The 23,391-nt window shown below is 48.1% G+C and overlaps 1 protein-coding gene across 2 annotated transcripts in view; it reads right to left on the bottom strand.

The window, feature by feature from the left end:
• LOC124233856 (tyrosine-protein kinase transmembrane receptor ROR2) overlaps positions 1 to 23,391 on the bottom strand; it is a 204,642-nt gene that overhangs the window by 28,818 nt on the left and 152,433 nt on the right. For both annotated transcript variants that reach the window (XM_046651112.1, XM_046651111.1), the window contains exons 2-4: positions 20,138 to 20,215; positions 3,830 to 4,117; positions 2,915 to 2,945 (exon numbers count right to left, since the gene is read on the bottom strand). In XM_046651112.1, coding sequence (XP_046507068.1) covers positions 2,915 to 2,945; positions 3,830 to 4,117; positions 20,138 to 20,215 — 397 coding nt within the window. The remainder of the gene's footprint in view (positions 1 to 2,914; positions 2,946 to 3,829; positions 4,118 to 20,137; positions 20,216 to 23,391) is intronic.

Raw genomic sequence — 23,391 nt, 5'->3', positions numbered from 1 at the left:
TGGAGACAAGATCACTGATAAAGCTAGTGCAGTGAAACGTAAATGGGAGGGTCCAGTTGGTAGGTATATGGGTTGGAGGTTCACTACAAAATTCTTTCTACTTTTCCATGTTTGAAATTTTTCATAATAAAATGTTAAGAAAAAAGAATATCAAAGCACAAAGAAAGTGGTCCTTAATAGGATAACTCAATTTAGATATTAATTTTCACCAAATTTATCTAAAAATTCACTGTAATCTTAATCAAAATAGCATCAGAAGTTTTCAAGGAGACCGTGGTTGTTGTCAGTGCTGTGGAGTCGATTCTGATTCCTAGCGACTGTGACAGCACAGCAGAACCTGCCGGTCTTCCTGCACCATCCTGTCACCTTCGGGCGCTGTAGCAGACAATGCTGTTCCTAGGGTTTTAATGGCTACCTTTTCTGGAAGTGGGTGGCCACATTCTTCTTCCTAGTCCATCTAGTCTGGAAGCTCCGCTGAAACCTGTCTACCTCGTGACCCTGTTGGTATCTGTAACACCAGTGGCATAGCTTTCAGCATCACAGCAACACACAGCCACCAGAGTATGACAACCGACAGACGGGTGGTATGGTTCCCTGACTGGGAAACCAACCCAGATCACAGCAGCGAGAGCACCACATCATAACCACTAGACCACCAGGGCTGGCTTTCAGGTAAATCAGAGAGTTCCTTTAACAAGACACAACGTGAAAACCCATAGAAATTATGGGTAATTACTGATAAATGACAGAAAAATTTTAATTCTTATATGATCAAGAAATAAGACATAAATAATCATTAAAAATCCTTAAGAGGGGCTGGCCCCGTGGCTGAGTGGTTAAGTCCATGTGCTCTGCTGCAGACGGCCCACTGTTTCATTGGTTTGAATCCTGGGCGCGGACATGGCACTGCTCATCGAGCCAGGCTGAGGCGGCGTCCCACATGCCACAACTAGAAGGACCCACAACGAAGAATATACAACTATCTACCGGGGGGCTTTGGGGAGAAAAAGGAAAAAAATAAAATCTTTAAAAAAAAATCCTTAAGAAACAAACAATGTAAGGGCAATGGGCAAAGAATGAAGAGACAGTTGACAAAGAGGAACCACGAATGCCAGGAAACAAGTGTCACCGAGCATGCCTCATTGGTGACGTGGGAGAATAAAGCAGCCAATGCCCATTCTCCTCCTCAGAGGGGCAAAAACGAACAGAGCTGGAAATCAGCTGGGAAGATAAGGAGAAAGAGGTTGTCATGCTGTGGCAGGGAGCGACCTGGGCACGCGCCCAGGCAGGGTGGCTTACGAAAGGCACATCCTGTGCCCTGATGGCCTGCTCTGTGGAATCTGCCTTGGAGAACCTCGCCCCGGTCTCAGGACACAAAAAGGGAGGCTGACACGGACATGGGACACATGGAAACTCCCGTCACTGTGGGCAGAGTCACATGCTCCGGGGACAGAGAGAGGGAGAAAGATTGTCAGGGAAACTTGACATATACTGACATTGTTAATTAAACATGTCAAATTCAATATCATTATGTAAAAAAGTGAATAAAAGTGAGATGATGAACCTCTCCAGGTATGTATATGTACCAAATACTGAGAAGGACCTGGTCTGGCACATCCACGTGGCCACGGAGGCCATCCTGGGGCACAAGCCCGGACGGGGCAAACATTCACTTTTACCAGAACTGCCCCAATTATCTACACGAATGTGTTGATTTAATCCATAATTAAAAATGTGAAGCAAATAAATGTAAAAATATTGTTAAAGTTTTGTATGAAATTTAAATATGTAAATATATTTGATAGTTAATAAATTACATTATAATTACATAAAAATAATATATTTTATAACATGTTTCTATTGTATACTTATATAAATGAATTGTACATTTTATAAATATAAAAGAAAACAATAATTCAACTTTTGAAACGACTTACACCTCTTCTGAACCTCACACCTGTGCCCTTGATGCAATTTCTTCTTTCCTGACTCTATGCAATTTGGGCTACTGCTCAGCACAGAACGTTCTCAAAAACCTGCCTTCTGCAAGCAGCACCTGATGTCTGCTAACAGGAGCCCCCCCGCCCACCCACCTCACCCCAGTGGCCCCTGTTTACGAGATGCCTGGGGGACACGGATAAGCAGATGCTGCTCAGTTACCCAACATGGCCTCCGTGTCACTGTTCAGCACATTTGGAAGTGAAGCCTTGCTCTTGGATCTGTCTGCCAGGGAAATGAGGAATCCAACAGCCACTGCTGACCTCGAACAGAGGCGCTGAAAAGAGTGATCCTCACACACATGACGACAGAACCTGTGAAGGCCAGAGGAGAGCCTTCCCAAGACGGACGGGTGCGGTGGAAAGACGCTGTAACTGGAAACGAGAGCCTGAACTCACAGCCCGAATCCCCCACAGCTCGATAACGACCCGAGAGCCAGCCTCTGAGCCTCAGTCTCCCTATCTCTGAGGCGGGTCTGAGACCCCGGCCACGGCTGCAGGCGCCCTGCGGCTCGAGGGGCACTCATTCAGAGACTGCAGCTGGCGATGCAGTTACAAGTGGTGCTGGCATTTCAGTGAGAACTGCCCCCCCATTTCCAAACGTCCTTGGGACTCCAGGTCCTGGGGGCCCTGGCAGCCTGGTCTGTATGCTGACACTCCTTCCAGTTGTCCTGTAAGGTCCCGATTGCTGAGAGGGATGAACAATGTTTGTTTTCATGACATTTTCTCCTAACACTAAACAGGAAACACATAAGTTTTCCAGCCCAAAGCAAGCACACTGCCATCCCTGTGTGAAGTCCAGCCAACTTCCAGCAAACTCAGCAAAGACATGTGTTTGCCGGATTTAAAACCTGAATTCTTACATAACGGAAACCCTCGGAGAATGAGAAAATGGTTTGAGGAAAACAGATACTTACTGAAAGTTATGATTTGGGCTGTGTGTTGGACCTAAAAAGAAAAAAAAAGAAGACAAGTTATTAATACTTCATGATTTGGAATAAAACTTTTTTCCACCCCAGCCAACGGTGGAAAAGATGGCCAGAGCCCAGCGTGCTCATTTGCGGTGAGCTGTCCTCGGGCCCCGGGCTCTGCTCCTGCCCACGATTATATGCCAGTGGGGGAGAAAACCACAGGGAACGGAAAGGGCGCTCTCCACTCATGCAGAAACGTTTGGAGGTATTTCGGGAGTTTTTAGTCTTTTCTCTCTCTCCTCTCATCAACCCTGATTCACAAGATCTACCTTACTAATGGGTGACATAGTGGTCTGGGGCTTGTGTGATGAGCTGGGGCATTGTGGGGACTTTCTCATAACTGAGATGAAAAGAGGACACATTCCTTCCAGTCATTTAATTCTGTCACCACTTGTGACAAGCACAAGAGCACAGAACTGCCATCGTGCTCTGCTCTCCCCCCTTCTCAGCTGGGCCCAGGTTTCTATGGGGCAGATAGGTACCTGTCTCGTTCAGCCTGGGCCTCTCAGAGGCCCCCAGGGCCGCCCTGGGCTGTGGGTGGCTAGCCTCCCCATGGGGCGACCTTCTGACCCACGGCCTTCCCCCTACACCTCGAAGCTCACCTTTGCGTCTGGGATTATTTTCTGCACTCCATGTTTACAGACCCTTCCCTCTGTGTCGATTTTCTTTAATGACAAGTAACTGGGTAACAGGTTAAGCCGGGACATCGCGCACAATGGGAAGGGCCTTGGGGAATGGTTTTATTGATTTCCTCTCTGCGGGCTTGTGTGTGTTCAGTTTCAAGCTGCAAATTAACCTCCCACTTGGTGGCTGTGAACGTTCCTATCTGATAACTGACACGCCTCAGCTGGCCCGACTCACCAAGCCGCACAAACAGGACGCCGGTGGCGGTAATGGTCTTCACCCCGTTGGTGGCCACACACTGGTAGTAGCCGGTGTCCGTCGTGTCCAGGTCTTGGATGCGCAGCCGAGACCCATATTCCGTCTTCCGGATGATGACCCGCCGTGGCTCCTGCACGACCGGGGCGTCATTCTTCAGCCACCGCACGCTGGGGGGTGGGTTTCCGGCCACCTTGCAGTGCAGAATTGCTGTCTGGCCTTGGACTATGGTGATATTGTTTACTGGCTCCAGAAAATTCAGAAAGTAACCTGCAAAGGAGAGCGGTCACAGAGGAGCAAACTTCAGTGAGGGTTGGAAGAAAGGGCTGCCTGGGGCCAGCTCAGTGACCTGCTCAGGGAAGGCTTCCATCTTCTCTCCCATACAGACACTCCACTCTCCTAAGCGGCAGTAATTATGCTCTAGAATGTTGCTGAGAACACTGATTAGCAAATACTGAACCACGCTCCCAGGAAAAAGAGAGTTAGCTTCCTGTGAGCCCCTGGTCACACATTTTCATCAGCCGATCCATGCATGAACTTGTTTGATGTGTGTTTCTGTTTACAGACACCTTATTTAATATGCACTGTTGATTCATGCACATTGAGCTCAGGGCCAACAGCACTGTGACTCATCCTGGACAAAGCCCATCTAACACACGTGTTCTCTCCATGAGCCATTACAGCCTTCTCGCCCTCAGGAACACAGGACAGCACTGCAACACCATCATTGAGGGCATTTGAAATAGCAAAATCACCAACAAAAAGCACAAAAATGTGAAAAACATGGGACTAAATAGACCATGAACAGGACACCTGTTCACAGCATGAGCTGAAACAATTAGGCAGAGTGTCACCTTGTTCAACCTCAGCCGAGAACGTGTGCATCGGGCAATTCGAGACTGTCACTGCTCTGGACGCGTCTGTGAGTGACCACAAAAGTATCGTGAGGACTGATTTTGGGGTTACAAACATGTTTAGGCAGTAGTTGAACTCACATATATGGAATCTGCAAACAATGAGGATGGCTGGTACTTCTCTTTCCAAGCTCTAAATCTACTCTAATCTCACCAATTTGCGATATAAATTCTTGCTCAGAGAGTCCATCCTCCCTCCTACCATGCCCCCAAGCACAAATCCACAAAAGGAAAAGAGAAAACATGTGTGACAAAACAGGGAATCCTCAAAGGCAAGCTTGTCACTGGCCCGAACAGAAGAGAACCGACGGGGCTAAGGGCTACCGAAGGCCCGTCCCGCGAGCAGGCAGAAGCCGTCCGGGGCTTTCAAGTCCGAGGGGAAACATGGCCAAAGAGTACCCAGAATACAGAGCACTCGGGGCTGGAAACACCACCTTCGAATGTGGGGCCCAGGTCAGCCAGGGGCAGGAGCTCTCAGCTGGCGACACAGGCTGTGGGCAACCAGAGGAAGTGAAACGGACAGTGAAGGGAGGGGTGTGTGTGTGTATAATGTGTGTATAATGTGTGCATGTATGGTGTGTATGGTGTGTGTGTGTGTATAGGGTGTTAGGTATGTGTGTGTATGGTCTGTGTGTGGTGTGTGTGGTGTGTGTGATGTGTGTGTAGGGGGCGGGGGCATGATGTAGGTCGGGGCAGGAGGTTACTCTGTCAAGACAAACACACACACTAAAATTCTATAACACCTGAAGAAAACTAAGGCTGGACAGACAAGACAATCAATCATTAGGAGACGAATTCACTTCAGACAAAACTAAGATAATAGAGCAATCTGAAAATGACTACAAAATATTTTCATGTTCTGAGTCTTTTTGCTTGATTTCTGGTTGGTCCCTATTCTTTCTTCTTTTTATGATGTCAAAAAGATTATAAGATGGCATATATGTTATTACTTATTTAGTTGGTGGAAAAATACAGGAATGGATGGATTTTATTCACAAGGGAGAACGGACAGATATCTGTCTGAAGAGGTATCACTAATTAGCACTGATTATTATTTATTAGTAACAACATCATCAGGTTCTACCTTGATTCTCTCCTAGCCAACCCTTTTCTCAATGCTCTGAATTAAGTTGTAGAAGAGAATTCTTAGGGATGACACAAAGCTGGAAGGTCACCAAAGTGTCTATGACAACCCCCTGAAAGGATGGGCTGAATCAAGCAGGGTGACCTCCAGGATGTACGCTCATTCATGAACTCGACCGCTCAAGCTCAGCTTGGGGAGAGACGTGTCCCCTTTGAACACAAGAACGAATCTGATCTGACAACGTGAAGCGGTTTCTTCGATATCATCTGGGCTGCCCAGATTACAGCAAACGCACCCTTTCACTGTGTTCCGGCCAGAGCGCGTCCTAACCAGAGGGTTTCATATGAGGCACTTTCAACTTCCTTAATACTCAGACGCTACCTTAAGGTCTTCATAACACTAAATGAACAGGAGGGCATATAATATAGTCACCAAATTGTAATTTAAAATAGCAAATGACAGATTAAAGTCACAATGATCTCTTCTTTTTGGCACAAGTTTAATTATAATTCTCGTCTCTACGCTGATGACAGTTCTTCCAAAGACATTTGACAAACCATGGCTTCCCGGTAGACACACGCAATGGCTTCATGTAAATTAGGATGTGAGGATCTGTGTCTCCGAGCTGACTTGCAAAAATCTAAAAGGAGCAGGCCCAGGGGTTCTGAGGGCAGGGACATGGTAGTTGCTGCTGGTTCTCAGTTCAACCGTTTGGGGCCTGGCTTGAGAGCTGTCCTGTCACCATACCCCTCCATTTTTAGGGCATCTGCATATATCAAAACGTGGGACATCTCCACTGATCAGCTAAATATCTTGAAAGATATAGAAGGATCGTCTTCAACATGGAAAAAACATTTGTCTAGAAAGGGAGGAAAGAGAGGGGAGTGGTCAGAGAAGAAAGTTAAGGAGACGGTTCCTTTTGTACAACTTAGAAGGAAACCTGGGGAGCAACCAGGACCGTCCAATTACCGTAAATAGACCTCGGGATCTACATTTTTTCAAGAATATGTTTTTTACATCGAACGGCTATGGAAACATGGAACTCTTCTTCACTGTTCCCATCAACAGCTTCTCCCACATCCTTGATCGCCAGATTGACAACGTTTAGCCCTAGTCTTTGCTGTTCCCCAAGAAGACTCCTTTTTGAGAAGTGCAGAGTAGGAAAGAGGAGTTCCTGCCGGCTCTGCCCTCCCTCCACAGGAGCACGGAGAGCTTGGTGTTAAGCCCATCCTGCCACACAGGACACTATGAGACCCTGTACTGGAGTCAGAGCTAGGCTAAATTCAGACTGTGCCAGTCTTTCCCTTTTAGATGCTTTAGTAGTAACAGCTAACATGGACTGAAGAAATCCTCATATGTTGGAATCAAGCACCTTACACGGTTGATTTAATCACCAAAGCTCTCTTGGCTGTATCTGTTCATATGAAATATCCAGAATGGATAAATCCGTAGAGACAGAAAACAGATTAGTGGTTGCCAGAGGCTGGGGGAGGGGAAATTAGGGAGTGACTCTTAATGGGTATGGAGTCTCCCTTTGGGGTGATGAAAATGTCTGGAATTAGAGAGTGGTGATGGTTGCACAACATTACAAATGTAGTCCTGGGATCAGGAAACACCCCCTGAGGAGAAATGGGCAAGGCGAGATCAGATGTACCAACCATGCAGAAGCAGCTGGGGGGGTGAGGGGTGTCAGGCAAAGAGGGAGGCCCCTCTGTTAAAAGCATCCTTTCCAGAGTGCTGGCGACCATCTTCAGCTTTGCTGGGACCTGGGGGTCAGGGGTCCACTGATTTCCTCCAAGCCTGAGGTGCCCAATTTGTCCAGATCCCCTTCACTCTCAACTAGATGAACGCTCAGCCCTGAAGCCACACCGTCTCCGTTCACAGAAAACAAAGCAGAATCTAGAGAAGTGATCCAGTCCACAGGTGGAGTTCTTACCAACTCTTCTCATCCTACACTGTCCAAACCAGTGGGGCTCAACTCCGTCTTCACAGTGGGGTCACCTGGGAGCTTATGAGAAAGATCCACCTGCACCCCACGGAATTACGTCCCAGTGGGGACCTGGGCAGTGGCCTCTGTCAGAAGCTCTAAGTGTGCAGCCTGGGCTGAGACCCTCTGCTTAAAGGGCTGAGGAGAAGGAAGGGGCTGTGGTTTCAGGGAACCAAACCCATCCAAGAACGAACTTGAGGCAGATGAGAAACAATACTGAGAAGAAGCACCGCTGGAGGGGAGCACCAAAGTGGAAAGAATGTTCCTAAGTGGCCAGCACCTACACCTGGGGAAGTCCCGGATGCTATGGCATAGAAAAGGCATGTCCAGCCGGGAACGGACAGGGCAGGATCTCCACAGATAGCACCCATGTCCCAACCCAGGCCTTGAATCAGCCTCCTTCATGCTCTACTGGAAGCTCAGCAAGACCAAAGCTATAGGTCGATAATTGGGTAACATCATCAATTCATAGCCCCCTCCCTAGGCAGGTGAGGAAAACTGAGGCTTCAGGAAGAAATTAGAAGACAGATAAGGGAGGAAAGCTAATTTATATACACGGTGTCAACACTCCTGGAATTTTCCCTACCTTTCCCACACTCTCCTCCATTGGAAGGGGGGGTCCCTTGCTCTTCCTAAAACCAACCTGGTCCCTTGTTGTGCATGGCCAAGAACACCCTGTCCTCAGATCTGTGCTGTTTCTCAAGGGTCAAGTTATCTGCCAAAAAGTCACCTCCATAGAGGGTGTTTCCCTGGTGCGCCATCTAAAACAAGCTCTGTTCATTTCTAACCGATCCCCACCCCACTGATCTTGGCCTTTGCTATGGCACCATCACATGTGTTAAGTTAGGATGACTGAAATACATTTGGACATCAAGAATAACAAATGTTACATTTTTGGATAACTTTCTCAATTTCATGGCTATTTCTCTTCCACATTCAATTTAGAATCATCCTGATAAGTTTCTTTTAAAAACTAGGGTGGTGTTGGAGAGAGAACCGCATTTACAGACAATCTGTATAAAACTGCCCTCTTGACAATATTGAAGAAAGTGTGGTTTAGGTCTCTATTTCAGACCTCATCGATTCAGAAAAGCTCTATCGTTTTTTTCATACAGATCTTCACATTTATTTTTAGGTAAATTTCTAGGTCCTCTATAATTTTCCTTACTACTATGAATTGGTTTTATTTCTATTATTTCTAAATACCTTAAGGCTTATAGAAAAATTATTAGATTTCTATAAATTGTACTAATTTCCTATTGCTGCCATAACAAATTAGCACAAACTTTAGCATAAAACAACACAAATTTATTATCTTATAGTTCTGGAGGTCAGAAGTCCCAAAATCAAGGTGTGGATGGGGCCAAATTCCTTCTGGAAGCTCTGGGAGAGTCTCTTTCCTTGCCTTTGCCAGCTTCTGGAGGCCGCCCACATGCCCTGGCTCGTGGTGCCTTCCTTGCACTATTCCAACTTCTGCTTCCATCATCACGTCGCCAACCGGTGACTCTGACCCTCGTGCCTCCCTCTTATAAGGACCTCTGTGATTACACTGGACCCACCTGGATCATCCAGGATCATTTCCCTTCTCAAAATCCTTAACTTAATTCCATCTTGCAAAGTCCCTGTGCCATGAAAGGTGCATGCCCACAGGTTCTCAGGGTTAGGACGTGGACATCTTTGGGAGGCCATTATTCTGCCCACCATGTATATTTTTTTTATCTTGCCATTTTACTGAACTATCTTATTAGTCTGTTAGTTTCTGAGTTGACTGTCTTGGATTTTCTATACAGATATCATCTTCTTCAAATAATAATAATATAGTCTTTATGCTTTCAAAATCCATACTGCTCATATCTCCTTTTGCCTAGTTGTTTTTTTTATATTAATTCTTCTTGATTTAATGATTTCTAATACTGAAAAGTTGCAAACATACGGAGAAATACAGCTATTAACACAATAGTACCCATGTACACAACATCAAGGTTTTGTGCTAACATTTCACCATATCTGACCTACAATACTTAAAAAAAAAAAAAAAGTTCCCAAGTGCAAATAAAGCCCAGCCTTCCTTTATTTCTCCCTCCCTCTCCAGAAAACTGGGATGCACTATTCCAATGCATATTTATATTATATTTCTGAAAATTTTCCCTGAAAGGTCATCTTTGCTAGTTGGGTTTTTTTTTTTGTTTTTTTGTTTTGCTGAAAGTCAGTGTGGGATTTATCTTTCTTGATGTTGTTCACTTATTTTAATTACTGTCTAATATTCCACTGTGCAAACAAACTGCAATTTCTTTATTTCCCAGATGAGGGGCAGTAAGTTGTTTCCACATTTTTGCTAGCACAAACAGTGTTTAACGACCACCTGTATACGTGTCTCATCCTGCACACAGACAAGAATACCCTGAAGGCATCCACCTCGGTGCAGAAGTGATAAGTTATACAAGGCCCTGAAACCTTCCATTTACCCAGGTCTCGAAAGTGCTTGAAACCATTTGCACTCAACTATCAACATCGAGCGAAGGTGTTTGCCCTACAATTTTGCCAACCTTTAGTGTTTGGGGGCTTTGACATGCCTGCCATCTGATGAACATGAAATAGTGCTGTTGTTTCAGTTTGCATCTTAAGAATTCCTCAGGAGCACGAATTCCTCATCTTTTGGAAGGTTTATCACCCACTGGGGCTCTCCTTCTGTAGCTATCTGTTCAAATCTTTATTCTGTTGCTCTTTTTCTAACTTCTGCAGGTAATGAATTTTTTTCCTTTTCTAATATATGCATTAAATGTGAAAATTCCCTTCCACTTCTTCTTTAGCCATCCATTAAATTATTTAATCTCCATATGGTTGGTCAGACCCAATTATATTGTAATTTACATTACAGTCTTTTCTTTTAGCCCCAAGTTATTAACAGCGTGTTTTAATTGCACTCTTGTCACAGAACATGGTCCATGTAATGACAATTCTTTGGTACCAGTAAGATTTGCTTTACGGCCTAGCAGAAGTCAGTTCCTGTAAACGTTCCACATTTGATTGGAAGAATGTGTTTTCTCTAATTGCTCAGTGCAGGGTTTATATAGAAGCATCAGAGGTTAAGCCTGTCAAGTTTGCTGTTCAAATTTTTAATATGCTTATCTATTAGTTTCAATGACCTCTGTGTGAACTGATTCTGTATCTATCAAGTGGCTACTAATAATTCTGTCAAGTGTGTTCATACACTAGAAACTAGGATTCTGGCTGCATAAACATCAGGTTTATTACGTCATCTGGTCTTCACATTGTCATGTAAGGCTTCTGGTCTGATATTAATGTAGCTACCTCAGAGTACTTTCAGTTAACACAGGCCTGTGCTATGTTTTTAATTTTTTGAAATCATTTTTTATGATTATATATTTGACACGAATCTTGTAAACAACACGAAAATTAACATGTTAATTGATGAGTCCATGTGTGTTAATCTATGAGTTCTTGCGAGCTGCAGTCACCCCTGGCCACCACCACTTCGAGTTACTGCTTCCCAGTGTTTAGCTACACTCCGTTCAGAAGCCCCCAGTCCTGTCATTATTGCTGAGTTTTACTAAAGGGGTCTATGTAGATTTGCTGACTTGTGTACCATGTTGTTTCCTTGCCAACACTGCTTGCATCTCAGTCCTTCCTCCTGGGTTCAGCTGAGCTCTTGCTGACTCACATTCGTTCTTTGGGTAAAGGACTGAGGTTGTAAACATGCTGGGTGTTGGTCTCAAATCACCTGTGACTCTCACACTTGAGTCGTCATTTAGCTGGGTATGGAATTCCAGGCTGGCAGCTGCAGGGCTGTCCCCGGCTCTGGCTGTTACTGTCACGAGTCCTGTTGGTCTTTTCCTGGACAGGTAACCTGACCTCTATAGGCCACTTTCCTTGCCTCCCAAAGTATCGCTAGCTGTGAATTTTCTTCGGCCTCAGTGCCATTCCACGTATCTGAAGATTCATGCCTTCCATTGATTCTGTAAAACTCTCCACCAACGTCTCAGAAGACAATCTCTCTCCCTTCCCCCGTTCTCCTTTGTAATCTCCTTCTAGATATACGCCGAACTTCCTCACCTGATTCCTCGGAGCTCTTCACCTACGTTTATATTCCCTATCCTTTCTTTATTTTTAGCTATGCACTATCTACTCCTTAGCCTGTTCATCAAGTCGCTCATTTCACCGACTACATTTTTTCTTTCTAGAAGGTCTCTTGGGTTCCTTTTCAAATCCACCACTGCCCTTTCTCCCTTTATCTTTAATCCTTCTGGCTTCGTTGTTTACTCACTCACTCCTCAGCCTGGGCCTCTCTGAGTTGCTCTGTAAGTTTGCACGTTAGAGCTGGTTTTCCGTGGGAATCCCTTAAGGACTGGGTTCCTGTGACAGATAGTGCCAAGCTTTCATGTTAGCTCTTGGGCTTGGGATTCCCCACAACATTCTGGTAATGGACGTTTGGTTTCCTGAGGTGTGGTCCACGTTTGATTTCTCGTGGGAAAGCCTGTTTGCCACCCCAGCCAGGGCTGACGCAAGCCCCCCTCCTCCCACCTCCCTCGGCTGACGGGTGAAACCACCCCTGTTTCCTCAGGTCTCCTAGGGCTTACCTACAACACCTGAGTCCTCTGGCCCCCGTGGGCCTCCTTCTGGCTTGATGTTGAAACCCAAGGCTCCAGATGAACTGAGCCTAGCAGAGTAGTTTCCATGGCAGGGATGATATTTCATTGGCCTTATATTAGGGTAAAAGAAATATAAATTCCTTCATTTTCCTAAAACCAAACTTGACTTTTGTCTCAACTCCTAATTTCTCCTGATTGAAGGAAATGTAAGACCATCCATCCAATTCCAAGCGAAATCAGTAACTTGAAGGGATTTATTTCACATAATCTCAATCAGGAATTTCCTTCTCCTGAGTGTTCTCTCTAATGTAGTGTTCATGTCCCGGGGGCTATTCCAGCATCAAAGCATTGGAGGATGTGATGTGCCTGCAGCTGCCCTTTGCTACACCAGCTTTGGTTGTGGTGTCTCCGTCTTACTGGCATCCTTCTGCTCTGGAGCCTGCGGATGCATCCACATCAGCTCCCCAGCCATGTGGTGACATCATCTTTCAGTGTTGGGGAGCCCATGCCATAACTGCAGGAAACCTGCAGAATCAACTCCTTGTCTCAGGTGAACTTTTCCCCAGGATACTTGGGCTGTTCTCTGAGGCTGCCAACAGAGTGGGACCATTGCAGCAGCCCAGGGCTGTCACTGACAATTCTGTTTCCTTTCTATTCTAGCTCCTGGGCATTTCACCATCTCTCGCAATTTCATCCAAGCATTGACATCTTTTACTAATATTTCACTGAGCACTTGTATGCAATTTAAGTGGGAGGGTGGTTAAGTTAGTGTGGTCCACCATTTTCACCATCCTCAACTCTCTGGAGGACAAAGTGAAAGGCAGAGAGAAAGTTCCCTGAAGGTGAGGCACAGTGTTGCTTTCTCCCTGGGTGTCTAATTCACAGCCGGCCATTTAACCTCTCTCGGCTTCATTTCTCTTATGTGCAAAATATGGGGTTTGTGCTAACCATTGCCAAGCTCTCCTCTAGCTCACAAAAGCTTCCTTTAGAGCTGCCCCAAACCCCTCCAGACATGACTGAACAGGCCAAGAGGAGCCGGGCATGGGGGACGGAGAATTCGGCTAACGTGAATCCAGTCGGCGCCCACAGCGTCAGAGAAGAGAACGGAAGTCTTCCCTGTAATTATCCGAGCCAGTTTCCCCTTCCTCACAGAGGAGGAGCTTTAACAACTGGTGCCAACGGATTCCGTCTCCCCGATGCCCAGGCCAGCTCTCTGCTCACCCCGAAACTCCGGACAGTGGAGCCAAGTCCAAGCATGAGGACACACCAAGGGCAGAGGGAAGGAGAGAGTCAGTCACCAGGGATACCACTCCTGCCTTGCAGTCAGATCGAGGATTAATGATTTTTTTTTTTTTTAAGATTTTATTTTTTCCTTTTTCTCCCCAAAGCCCCCCCGGTACATAGTTGTGTATTCTTCGTTGTGGGTCCTTCTAGTTGTGGCATGTGGGACGCTGCCTCAGTGTGGTCTGATGAGCAGTGCCATGTCCGCGCCCAGGATTCGAACTAACGAAACACTGGGCCGCCTGCAGCGGAGCGCGAGAACTTAACCACTCGGCCACGGGGCCAGCCCCGAGGATTAACGATTTTTTAATCCCAACCAACCGCCCATACATTCACCCACTTGGTCAGATTACTTAGGTGCTTGAGGAGCTGCCTGATTGCCAGGCCACACTGACTGGTCTGGGAAGGAGATAAAGAAAGGCTTATGTACTAAGGGTCAAGAGGTCGCAGGGCTCGGATTGGTGGGAAATACAACAGACAACCTGCCTGGAAGGGCAGGTGACGAGGAGACCCTGAGAGCCACACGGAGGACATAAAGATGCTCTCCCCAGGGGGACACATATACAGATCAATAAATCACCGGGCGACTGGCTATGGGTCACTCCCGCTCAGATTTCCCTGCTGAGCTGTCTAGTGGTCTGCAGAGAACTAGCTGTAGAAAATGAGGGGGGGGAGGGCCTTAACGGGGGAGCAAAGGGGACAGGAAGAGGATGTGAGACTAGAAAGGATGGGAATCAGACAAATGAGGAAACAGGGGAAGACGAAATGAAAGGACCTGGGAGATGGAGACAAATGTGTGAGGCTGTTGCTTGCACATCTGGAGAAGGGGGCTGTGCGTGAACTGTGTCCCCCAACAAAACGTGTTGGAATCCTTAGCCCCAGAACCTGTGAATGTGACTTATTGGCAAATAGGGTCACCACAGATGTAAAGTTTAGATGAGGTCATACGGGCAGGCCCTAAGCCAGTGGCTGGTGTCCTTATCAGAAGAGGGACATTGGGACACAGACACAGAGACGAAGGCCGTGTGACAACAGAGGCAGAGATTGGACTGATGTGGCCACAAGCCAAGGAACTGCACAGATCACCAGGAACCAGAGGCTCGGAGAGGCAAGGGACGGCTTCCCCCTCAGGCTCCAGAAGGAACTAACCCTGCCCACACCTTGATTTTGGAATTTTGGCTTCCAGACTGAGAGAGAATCCATTTCTGCTGTTTGAGGCACCTGGTCTGTGGTGCTGTGTGACAGCCTCGGAGAGCCAGAGGGGGCTCGGGGGACTCTGGGAGGAAGGAGGAATAAAGAGGAAGTCTTGGAGGCAGAAGTCAGCCCCCTGCTCCAGAAGCCAGCTGCATCCCCGCCCTCCCTGGGGTGGGCTCATGTGCCCGAGCACGAGGCCCCGGGCCGCCCAGTCTCGGCCCCGGACAGCACGACTGTGCATGCTTGAAGTATCTTATCTGTAGGCTGGGGTTATCTCCCAACATCGCTCAGTTTCTCCAGACCCTGGACAGCCCAAAGGGCACTGACAGGAGGATCGAGGTACTCCATAAATGGCCGTCACCTCGAGAGTGGCACAGGCCTCAGAGCCCTGAAACCCCACGTGGGTTCTGTCGACAGCAAGTTGGGAAACATTTCAGGCCTTCTGCTCACTGCCTGGAGAGCCCCAGGTTTCAATGACCGGCCAGGGGCCACTCTGCGGGGAGGTGCAGGGGCCCAGACTCAGCTGGAGCCCACGCCCAAGTTCCCAGACACAGATTTAACACTGTGTCTGCACCGAGGATGCTGTTATCAGTTTTACCCTGTCAGCCTTGGAGATCCTCACTCTGTAGTAAACTCCAGGAAACAATCACACACACACTCACACACACTGAGAGTTCCAGAATAAACCAGAAATGCATCAACACATGTGGTAATCAATCCATGCCTCCTACATAAATCAGGAGCCCAACATGCAGTAAACAGAAAACAACAGGCCTCATCTCCAGGCCAACACAGTGAACTCGGCTGATTGCTTCGCTTCCTCCGTCCAGGGAAATTTCAGTTCAGCACCACAGCATAACATGTCACAAATGTCAGGGGACAGCTTGGGAGTGAGGCGTCGACTCCTGCCCTGTGATTAAGGATGCCCTTGGGATCATCTACAATTGCTACACGTCCCCAGGGGGAGAGTCAGGAATCTGCCATCTGGTTGCAGGTGGGCGATGAGCAGCTCCTCTCCCAAGGCAGGAGACACAAGCATGCTAGGCCTATTTTGGGAGGCTGCAGGCCGGACAAGACCAGCGCCACCCACCCGCCCAGCCTCTCAGAAATCATCCACTTCCCACAAACATTCCAAAGTACTGATTCTACAAAACCCAAGATGTGTTTCATATGCATTTAAAACACAGCCTTGGAACAAAAGAGCAAATGGTTTCTAGGCCAAATGTACGCTTTTGTAAGTATAAGAATAATAATAAATAGCATGTCTAATGCAGCCAGGAATACAAAAACTCCCGTTAAATTCCACTCCCATGTTAACCCAGCACTATAACCGGAGTCCTAGGCTGACTTCAGTCCTACCGATGACAGTACTTTGGCACACAGAACATTCTGGCAAACTTTGCAGCTGTAAATCATGTCTTTTGCGTTCCTTTTCTCTTCTATATAGGCTTTTTGCTCTAGGATCTCTCTCTCGATACCAACCGCCAATTAAATGTTAAGTGCTCAATACTGGCACAGCATCTGAACACAAATGCTTTTTATGCTTGTAACTAATTCTCAGACCTATTTTGCTCAGCCAAGGCAGAGCGGTCCTATCACTGACAGACTGGCCCACCTACCATTCTCACCTGCCTGTGAGTTTACAGATGTGTGGGCATCACAAATAGTAACTGGATTAAAGAAATAGCTCATTCAGTCCATTCAGCTATTATTACTTTTTATATATGATTTAAGCCAAATGGGGCCAAGCAGTGACAGTCCCTGAAGCTCCTTAAACAGAAAAGCACCTGGGCTAACAAGTCTGGCAGTGCCAGGCGGCGCGCAAAGGAAGGGTGGAGTGAGGCCCTTTCTGTGCAAGACCATAAACCAAAAGGAAGGAAAATCACTCTATGGGACTAGAGAACTGGGCTGCAAGGCAAAGACTGGGGCCCCTGAGACTCCCCAAGACTCCTGGGGGCCATTCACTAGGATTCTGTCCCCAAGGGGCCAGCGAGGCCTCGACACCGGAAGCTGCCAGACACGCTGACAATCCTAATTGTGGTGATACCAATGGCAGCAGCATCCAGCCACCAGTTTCTGGGTGGCAGTTGTGTGCTGAGCCCTTCTGTCCCTCCAATGGCCAGGGGTGGGCCTGGGCCGGGAGCAGTGCCCTGGCCCTGACAGGACGGTGGAGCCACCATCTGATCCAGGTCTGTCTTCTGGCCAAGCCAAGCTCAGACGGCTGCACTGCCACGCTGCCACCACGGGGAAGACGGGCCCAGCTTGCTGTGGTTCTCTGCGTCCTTCTGTACTGCCCTTTTACAAGCATGCACGCACACACGGACACGCAGACACGCAGACACACGCATGCACGCTCACTTGACCAGTTACCTTCTGCAATTGGTGCTTCCACGCCCTGGCAAGGTCCAAGGCGAGCTTCCAACCTCTCACTGAAGCTGCCCTGAGCAGCTTCACCAATGTCTGGAGCTGGTGGCTAGATGGGAATAAAAATTTCTGCAAACATTCAGCCCATGGTTGTTTCTGCGCCTGGATCAGCAAAGGCATCTTCCATCTAAGCAGACCATGAGCCGTGCAGCCGCTTCTGCCTCCCAGAGGGCGACTGCGGGCACTCTGCTTAAAGGACAGTGGTAGGTGTGGCGGTGCTCCCCACCCCTCCCTGCGGACCCCCAGCCCAGGCCCACCCAGAGGCCTGCACACCAGGCTAGGCAGAGGTCTGCTGCATCTCAGGAGGGTTTCCAAGGGCATATTAGAGTCTACAGAGCGACCACAAGTTGGATTTTACACCATCACTTCTCTTCACCCAGCCCCAGCTCCCTCCTGACTGCCCCCTCCACTTCCCCTCCATCCTCCTGCAGGGCTGCCAGCGCAGGATCTTCGCAGAGAACCACAGAGAACCGCAGGATCTTCGCAGAGAACGCATCGGGTTACACCATGTCTCAGGCTGGAACCTTCCACAGCAGAGGATGGCCCTTACGGTGAAACAGAACTTTCTCCTGCCATCTAAACAGCTGTGCACCCTCTACGCAGGGCTGTCTGACAGAACTTTCTGTGATGACAGAATGTTCTAGATCTGTGCTGCCCATCTCCGTGGCCTCTAGCCACACATGGCAACTGAGCACTTGAAATGTAGCTAGTAGAACCAAGAAACTGGATTCTTGATTTTAACGGATTTAAATTTAAAGAGCCCCGCGGGCTAAGGGCTGCAGTATTGGGCCCCAGAGCAGCCTCTCCGACCTCACACCCCAGCCCATAGCTGCCCCTGCCCCTCAGCTTCCCCAGGGCGCAGGACACAGCCCCTCCCACCTCCTCTTGGCCAATGTCCGCTCTTCAGATCTCCGTGCAACAGCCTGTCCCCAAATCAAGATGCCCTTCCTGTCCTTCCAGCTCACCACGTCCTCCCCTCCTCCTTCGGGCCACTCACTACCATTCCTGATTTTACAATAACTTGCTGACTCCCCAGTCCAGTGAACTCTGGGAGGCAGAGACCACACCCATTTCGAACAGCAGCGTGGGCCCGGGCCTCACACAGCGCCTGGTACAGCGGGGCGGTCAGTAAACATGTGTGGGCCGTCTGGACCAAGGGCTAGGTCAGACTTTTGAGAAATGATTTCAGAATTTAACCATCAAAAACTGTCTTTCTTCCTAAGAACCATGTCCCGAGGCCCAGCGTGGTACACAGGCGTGCAGAGGACAGGCCTTTGGCCCTGATAGAGACCTTTCCCCATGAGCAGCCTGGGTGGTGCGAGGTCACAGCAACGGCATAAGGACTGTCAGGGGGTCAATACGAGGAACCAGCTCATGCCTTTACTACATTTAACATACTGAAGAGGAATCCTCGCCAAGGCACCTCCACACACCGGACACCACCAGCAGGCGGAGCTCCACCCAGCCTGGTTCAAATCACTGACCTCCACACAAACAGCAGGGACACGGGGAGGCATTCTGAGGGGAGAAGGGAGCTCTGCACCCTTTGTGACCCCGAGAAGCTCCGTGAGGACACAGAGAGACGTTCTAGCCAGCTAGGCTGAGATGGGCAGGCTCAGTCTTTGCTGCTCAACCCTCAGGAGACCTGGCGTTGGACCTGTGAGGTGAACACATTCCTGAGGGGACTCTCAATGTGCAGGGGGCTGAGAAACTATTTCTCGGCTTTGAATAATGCTAAAAAAAAGTTAAGTAGAAATAAAGTGGCTGTTTTAATGGATAATTGTTATGCACTGAATTGTGTCACATGCTGAAGCTTTAACCCCCAGTGTGACGGTATTTGGAGGCGGGGACTTCGGGAGGTGAGGCGGGTTGGAGGAGGTCCTGACGTTACAGCCCCCATGATGGGATTGGCGCCCTTGGAAGAAGAGGAAGAGACTGGAGCGCTCTCTTCTCTCCGCCACACGAGGACACACGGAGAAGGGCCATCTGCGAGCCGGGAAGTCGTTCTCACCAGGAACCACCATGCCAGTGCCCTGATCTCAGACTTCCGGCCTCCAGGACGGTGAGAAATAAACTCCTGCCGATTGAGCTGCCTGGTCTGTGGTGCTGTGTTTATGCAGCCTGAGCCGATTGAGGCAAGAGTCTAAGGCAATATGGAGACAGCGGACGAAGCAGGAAAAGAGTCACTTTCTCAAGTAACTGGGCTGCATCTGAGGAAATGCGTTCTATCGACTCTACAATCCTCAGATGCCTACGAAGGGTTACAAGTGAGCAGTGACCCTGACTGACCTCTGGGAAAGGCTGAAGCAACAAGACAAAGAACCTGCTCCTTGGTGACCGGTGGAGGAAGCCACCTGCCCGCCTGAGGTGCCCACCCACTCTGGACAATTACACGCAGAGAAAAACCCCAGGAGACAGCCACTTGTCAGCAGGACACTTAGTGGCCAAGCTAGGAGTCCAGCTCCCAATGCACCACTCAGGCCCACGAAGCACCCACCCCCAAGGAGGACCTCCCTCTGGTGGCTATCCACCTACCCCTGCCCCGTCACCTCCCACCTGCCAGCTTCTGACTGGCTCCAGCCAGCCCTCAACACCCTCACACTGTGTCAAGAGATACAGCTATGGAGGTCAGCGTGCCCCACGCCCACAATGGGGCAGCGCCGGGCCACACGGCACCCTGGCCATCAATTCCAGCCAAGCTGGGAGTAGAAATGGCCAGCCAACCGGGAGCCTCTGTACATGGTACTCTGAGAACATGTCCAAACCCCTGCATGCAAAGAGCACTGCACAGTTTACCTTTCAGAGTTGGAATAGGGCTGTCATGTCCATCCAGTTGTCCCAAGGGGTCATTCGGATCAGGAACCTCCACTTCCCCTGGGCAAGAGAGCACAGCACACTCGTTAGTGAGACACTGCAGGGCCCTTTCATCTGCTTCTCACGCAAACACAACTGTCTTCTAGGAACACCGCCCACCGCTTATAGAAAACCGAGAGGGAGAAGGCGTTCTGTTAACTTCTGGAGGGATTTGTAGCATCAGATTTGATATAACAGTAAAAGCGATTCTTAAATTTATGCCAGAGTGGCAAAATGCAAGTGTCTGCAGCCCGAACAGACAAAGCAAACGTGCGGCTGAAGCCCTGCACTTCATTCAGAGAGGCGAGAAATTAAAACGCCAGCTGGCAAAATAACACACTTCTGTAGCCAGACTAAGCAGGTTACCCTCCAGGTATGGGCCCTTGATAATTCTGAATAAATTCAGAATTGGATAATTTCTGAAGCAGCTCATTCCACTCCTGGCCCCCAGACCCACCGGCAGCCAGTGGCCAAGCACGGATCTACCCACACCCCTAAGGACAGATGGTTCTCATCTTCAAAACAATAGCAACCCCACCCCTCAGAGACTGTGTCAGCAGGAGCAGCCACACCAAACTCATAAACACCAAGGGCAAGAAAGATCTGGTCTGCTCAGGTCTGGACCCTCCACTGGGAATACAGCACAAAGACATGGGCTCCCATCCCCAAATCCAGGGGAAAGATGGGCTGGTGTGACTGATGCCCTAGAAACCATTTGGGCCTCACAAAGACCTTTCTCCATATTCCAACCCAGTCCCCTTCCCATTCACTTTCAGACTCTCATCTGGGACCTCGGCCTGGACTGGGTCTCACTGATGGGGATAGGAGGTCAGACACGGTGAAGTCAGGGGTGACTCTGACAACACATCTCCTGGATGGATCTGGGATTACGGCATCAAAGCCTGTCAAAGAGTGGGGCACACATGCAATGGAATATGATGCAGCTTAGAAAGGCAGGAAATCCTGATGAACCTTGAGGACATTATGCTAAGTGAAATGAACCCATCACAGAAAGACAGACACCATATGGTTCCACTTATACGAGCTACCCAGAGTAGTCCAAATCCTAGAGACTGCAAGTCGAACGGTGGGTGCCAGCAGCCAGGAGACAGAAGAATGGACAGCTACTGCTTAATGGGTACAGAGTTTCATTCTGGGAAGATGAAAAAGTTCTGAAGATGGATGGTGGTGACGGTTGTACGACAATGTGAATGCGTTAATGCCACTGAATTGTGCAATTAAAAATGGCCAAGAGAGTAAGTTTTACGTTTCGTGTATTTTAAAAAGTCAGACAGTTTATAATTCAACATTGGGTCATCCCACTTGGTTGAGAAACGAGATGAGAGACAAGAACAAAGAACCCAGACACTTCAGACTCCTCTTAAGATGACGCCTTGCTCAGAAAAGCTGAGGTCTAAAACTGGAAGACGAGTGATTTTCAGACAGAAACAGACACGCAAGCTTCTTCAAACTGTTTAGCTAAATAAATAAAGGCACTGGTGTCTCTAAGGTAATCCTCTCCATATTGCTGGTTCCTAAAGCACGGGATGCGCGAGGTGTCATGCTGGCCTATAGCGCTCTTAGAATTCAGCCCCAGCTCCCAATCGGCCAGCAGGTGAGATTGTTTCTGAAATTCCCCGTGGCTTTCCACATCCAATTTTGGAAGGTTCCTTCTTTTTATCACTTCTAGACCAAACTTGCCCGCCCTTCAGAAGCCGCGCTCCCATGTCATCTTTCATAAAATGTTCCCGATCAACCATTCAGAAGTAACATCTTTATTCTCTAAAACCATGCCTCCAAACCATACACCTCTCCCGTGGCAATCATACCATTCTCCCCTGAGTCAGTGGTGCAGTGTAAACGGCTGGAGGACAGCAGGTGCGGCATCCCCAGGGAGGGCTAATGGTGCTAGCATTGAAACCTAAACAGAATCCTGGGGTGCTACAGAACAGAGAGAAGCATAAGCTATTCAAGACAGTCAATAGATATCTGCTCAAGAATTAAAGGCTTCAGTTTGAGTTTGAAATTTTAAATTGGCATGTTACACAAACCATCACTCAGCAGTGTTTAAATGTAGAGAGACCACAGGAAATCAAAACACACTTGTACTATATACACACATCTGAAAGAGGCATAAAAATTATTAACTGCTTAGAAATTGACAAATGGTGTGAAACAGTCAAATAAATATACACCCTAAAGAAAAATAAGCACCATTAGTCCAATTCCACTGTGGAAAAGATTCCCAGCTCTTCCGAGGCAGCTTTCAATTCAGAAGCATAGGAATTTCACGGGCATTGGACATGGCGTGTGGACAAGCGCACTCCTCCTGGGAGGAGAGCCGGAGGTGATCCAGGTGCTTCTGTGACTCGTAAGCAGATGTCACCTCCACCCAGACATGCAAAGTCACCGTTGACATTAGAAACGCTGGGATCCTCTCTGAATATGTTGCGCGGGTCAGTACACAGGCTGCGATTTGAGTTTTTGTTTCCGTCAGCCTCAAAGGTTACCCTAGGTAAAATCTAGTTTGGGCATTTCAGCAAAAGACTATCATCTACAGATCTGGACAAACGGGTAAAACTTCAAGTAGCCCACCAACACCAGAGCCCCCCCAAGCTTTGAGACATGGACGCGTAAGCACCTACGACTAAGGCCCAGTGTATTTCCTCCACAAGTCAAATATGTGAGTGAATTCAGGATGTCCAATCGCCACCGTCCTTCGAACTGACACTACGTTTCAATAAAACTAGGCCCTATTGTTGCTTCCTAACTGAGAAATAAGGACACCATCATAATTCTTAAATTAAAACGTGTCATTCTCCCACACTATGTAATGTTTAGGCAGAGAACGGTTGTCCTCTCTCAAGATACTGAGCCTCCTAAAATCGACAAGCAAATGTCACAGGGGCCTACGTGAACCTGGGGCGTGAGGTCAAGGGCGAAGAGGTCCAGTGTCTCAGCAAATTCCACCAGGGCTTCTCTTAGCCCCAAAAAGGGTTAAGAACAAAACCCAAAGAAAAAAAATAAACACAAAACAAAAACAACAAGACAACAGAAACTACCACACACACATCAAAATGTCACTATGAGTTATCTGGAATTACAGAGGTAATTTAAATATCTTCTTTTATCTTTAAAAACATAAATAAGCACCAATTTTTAAATTGATATAATTCACATACCATAAAATTCACCAG

This window comes from Equus quagga, unplaced genomic scaffold, assembly GCF_021613505.1.
Source record: "Equus quagga isolate Etosha38 unplaced genomic scaffold, UCLA_HA_Equagga_1.0 268.1_RagTag, whole genome shotgun sequence".
Taxonomy (NCBI): Eukaryota; Metazoa; Chordata; class Mammalia; order Perissodactyla; family Equidae; genus Equus; species Equus quagga.
Note: the sequence above shows the minus strand (reverse complement) of the source record. Positions and strands in the feature narration are given on the sequence as shown.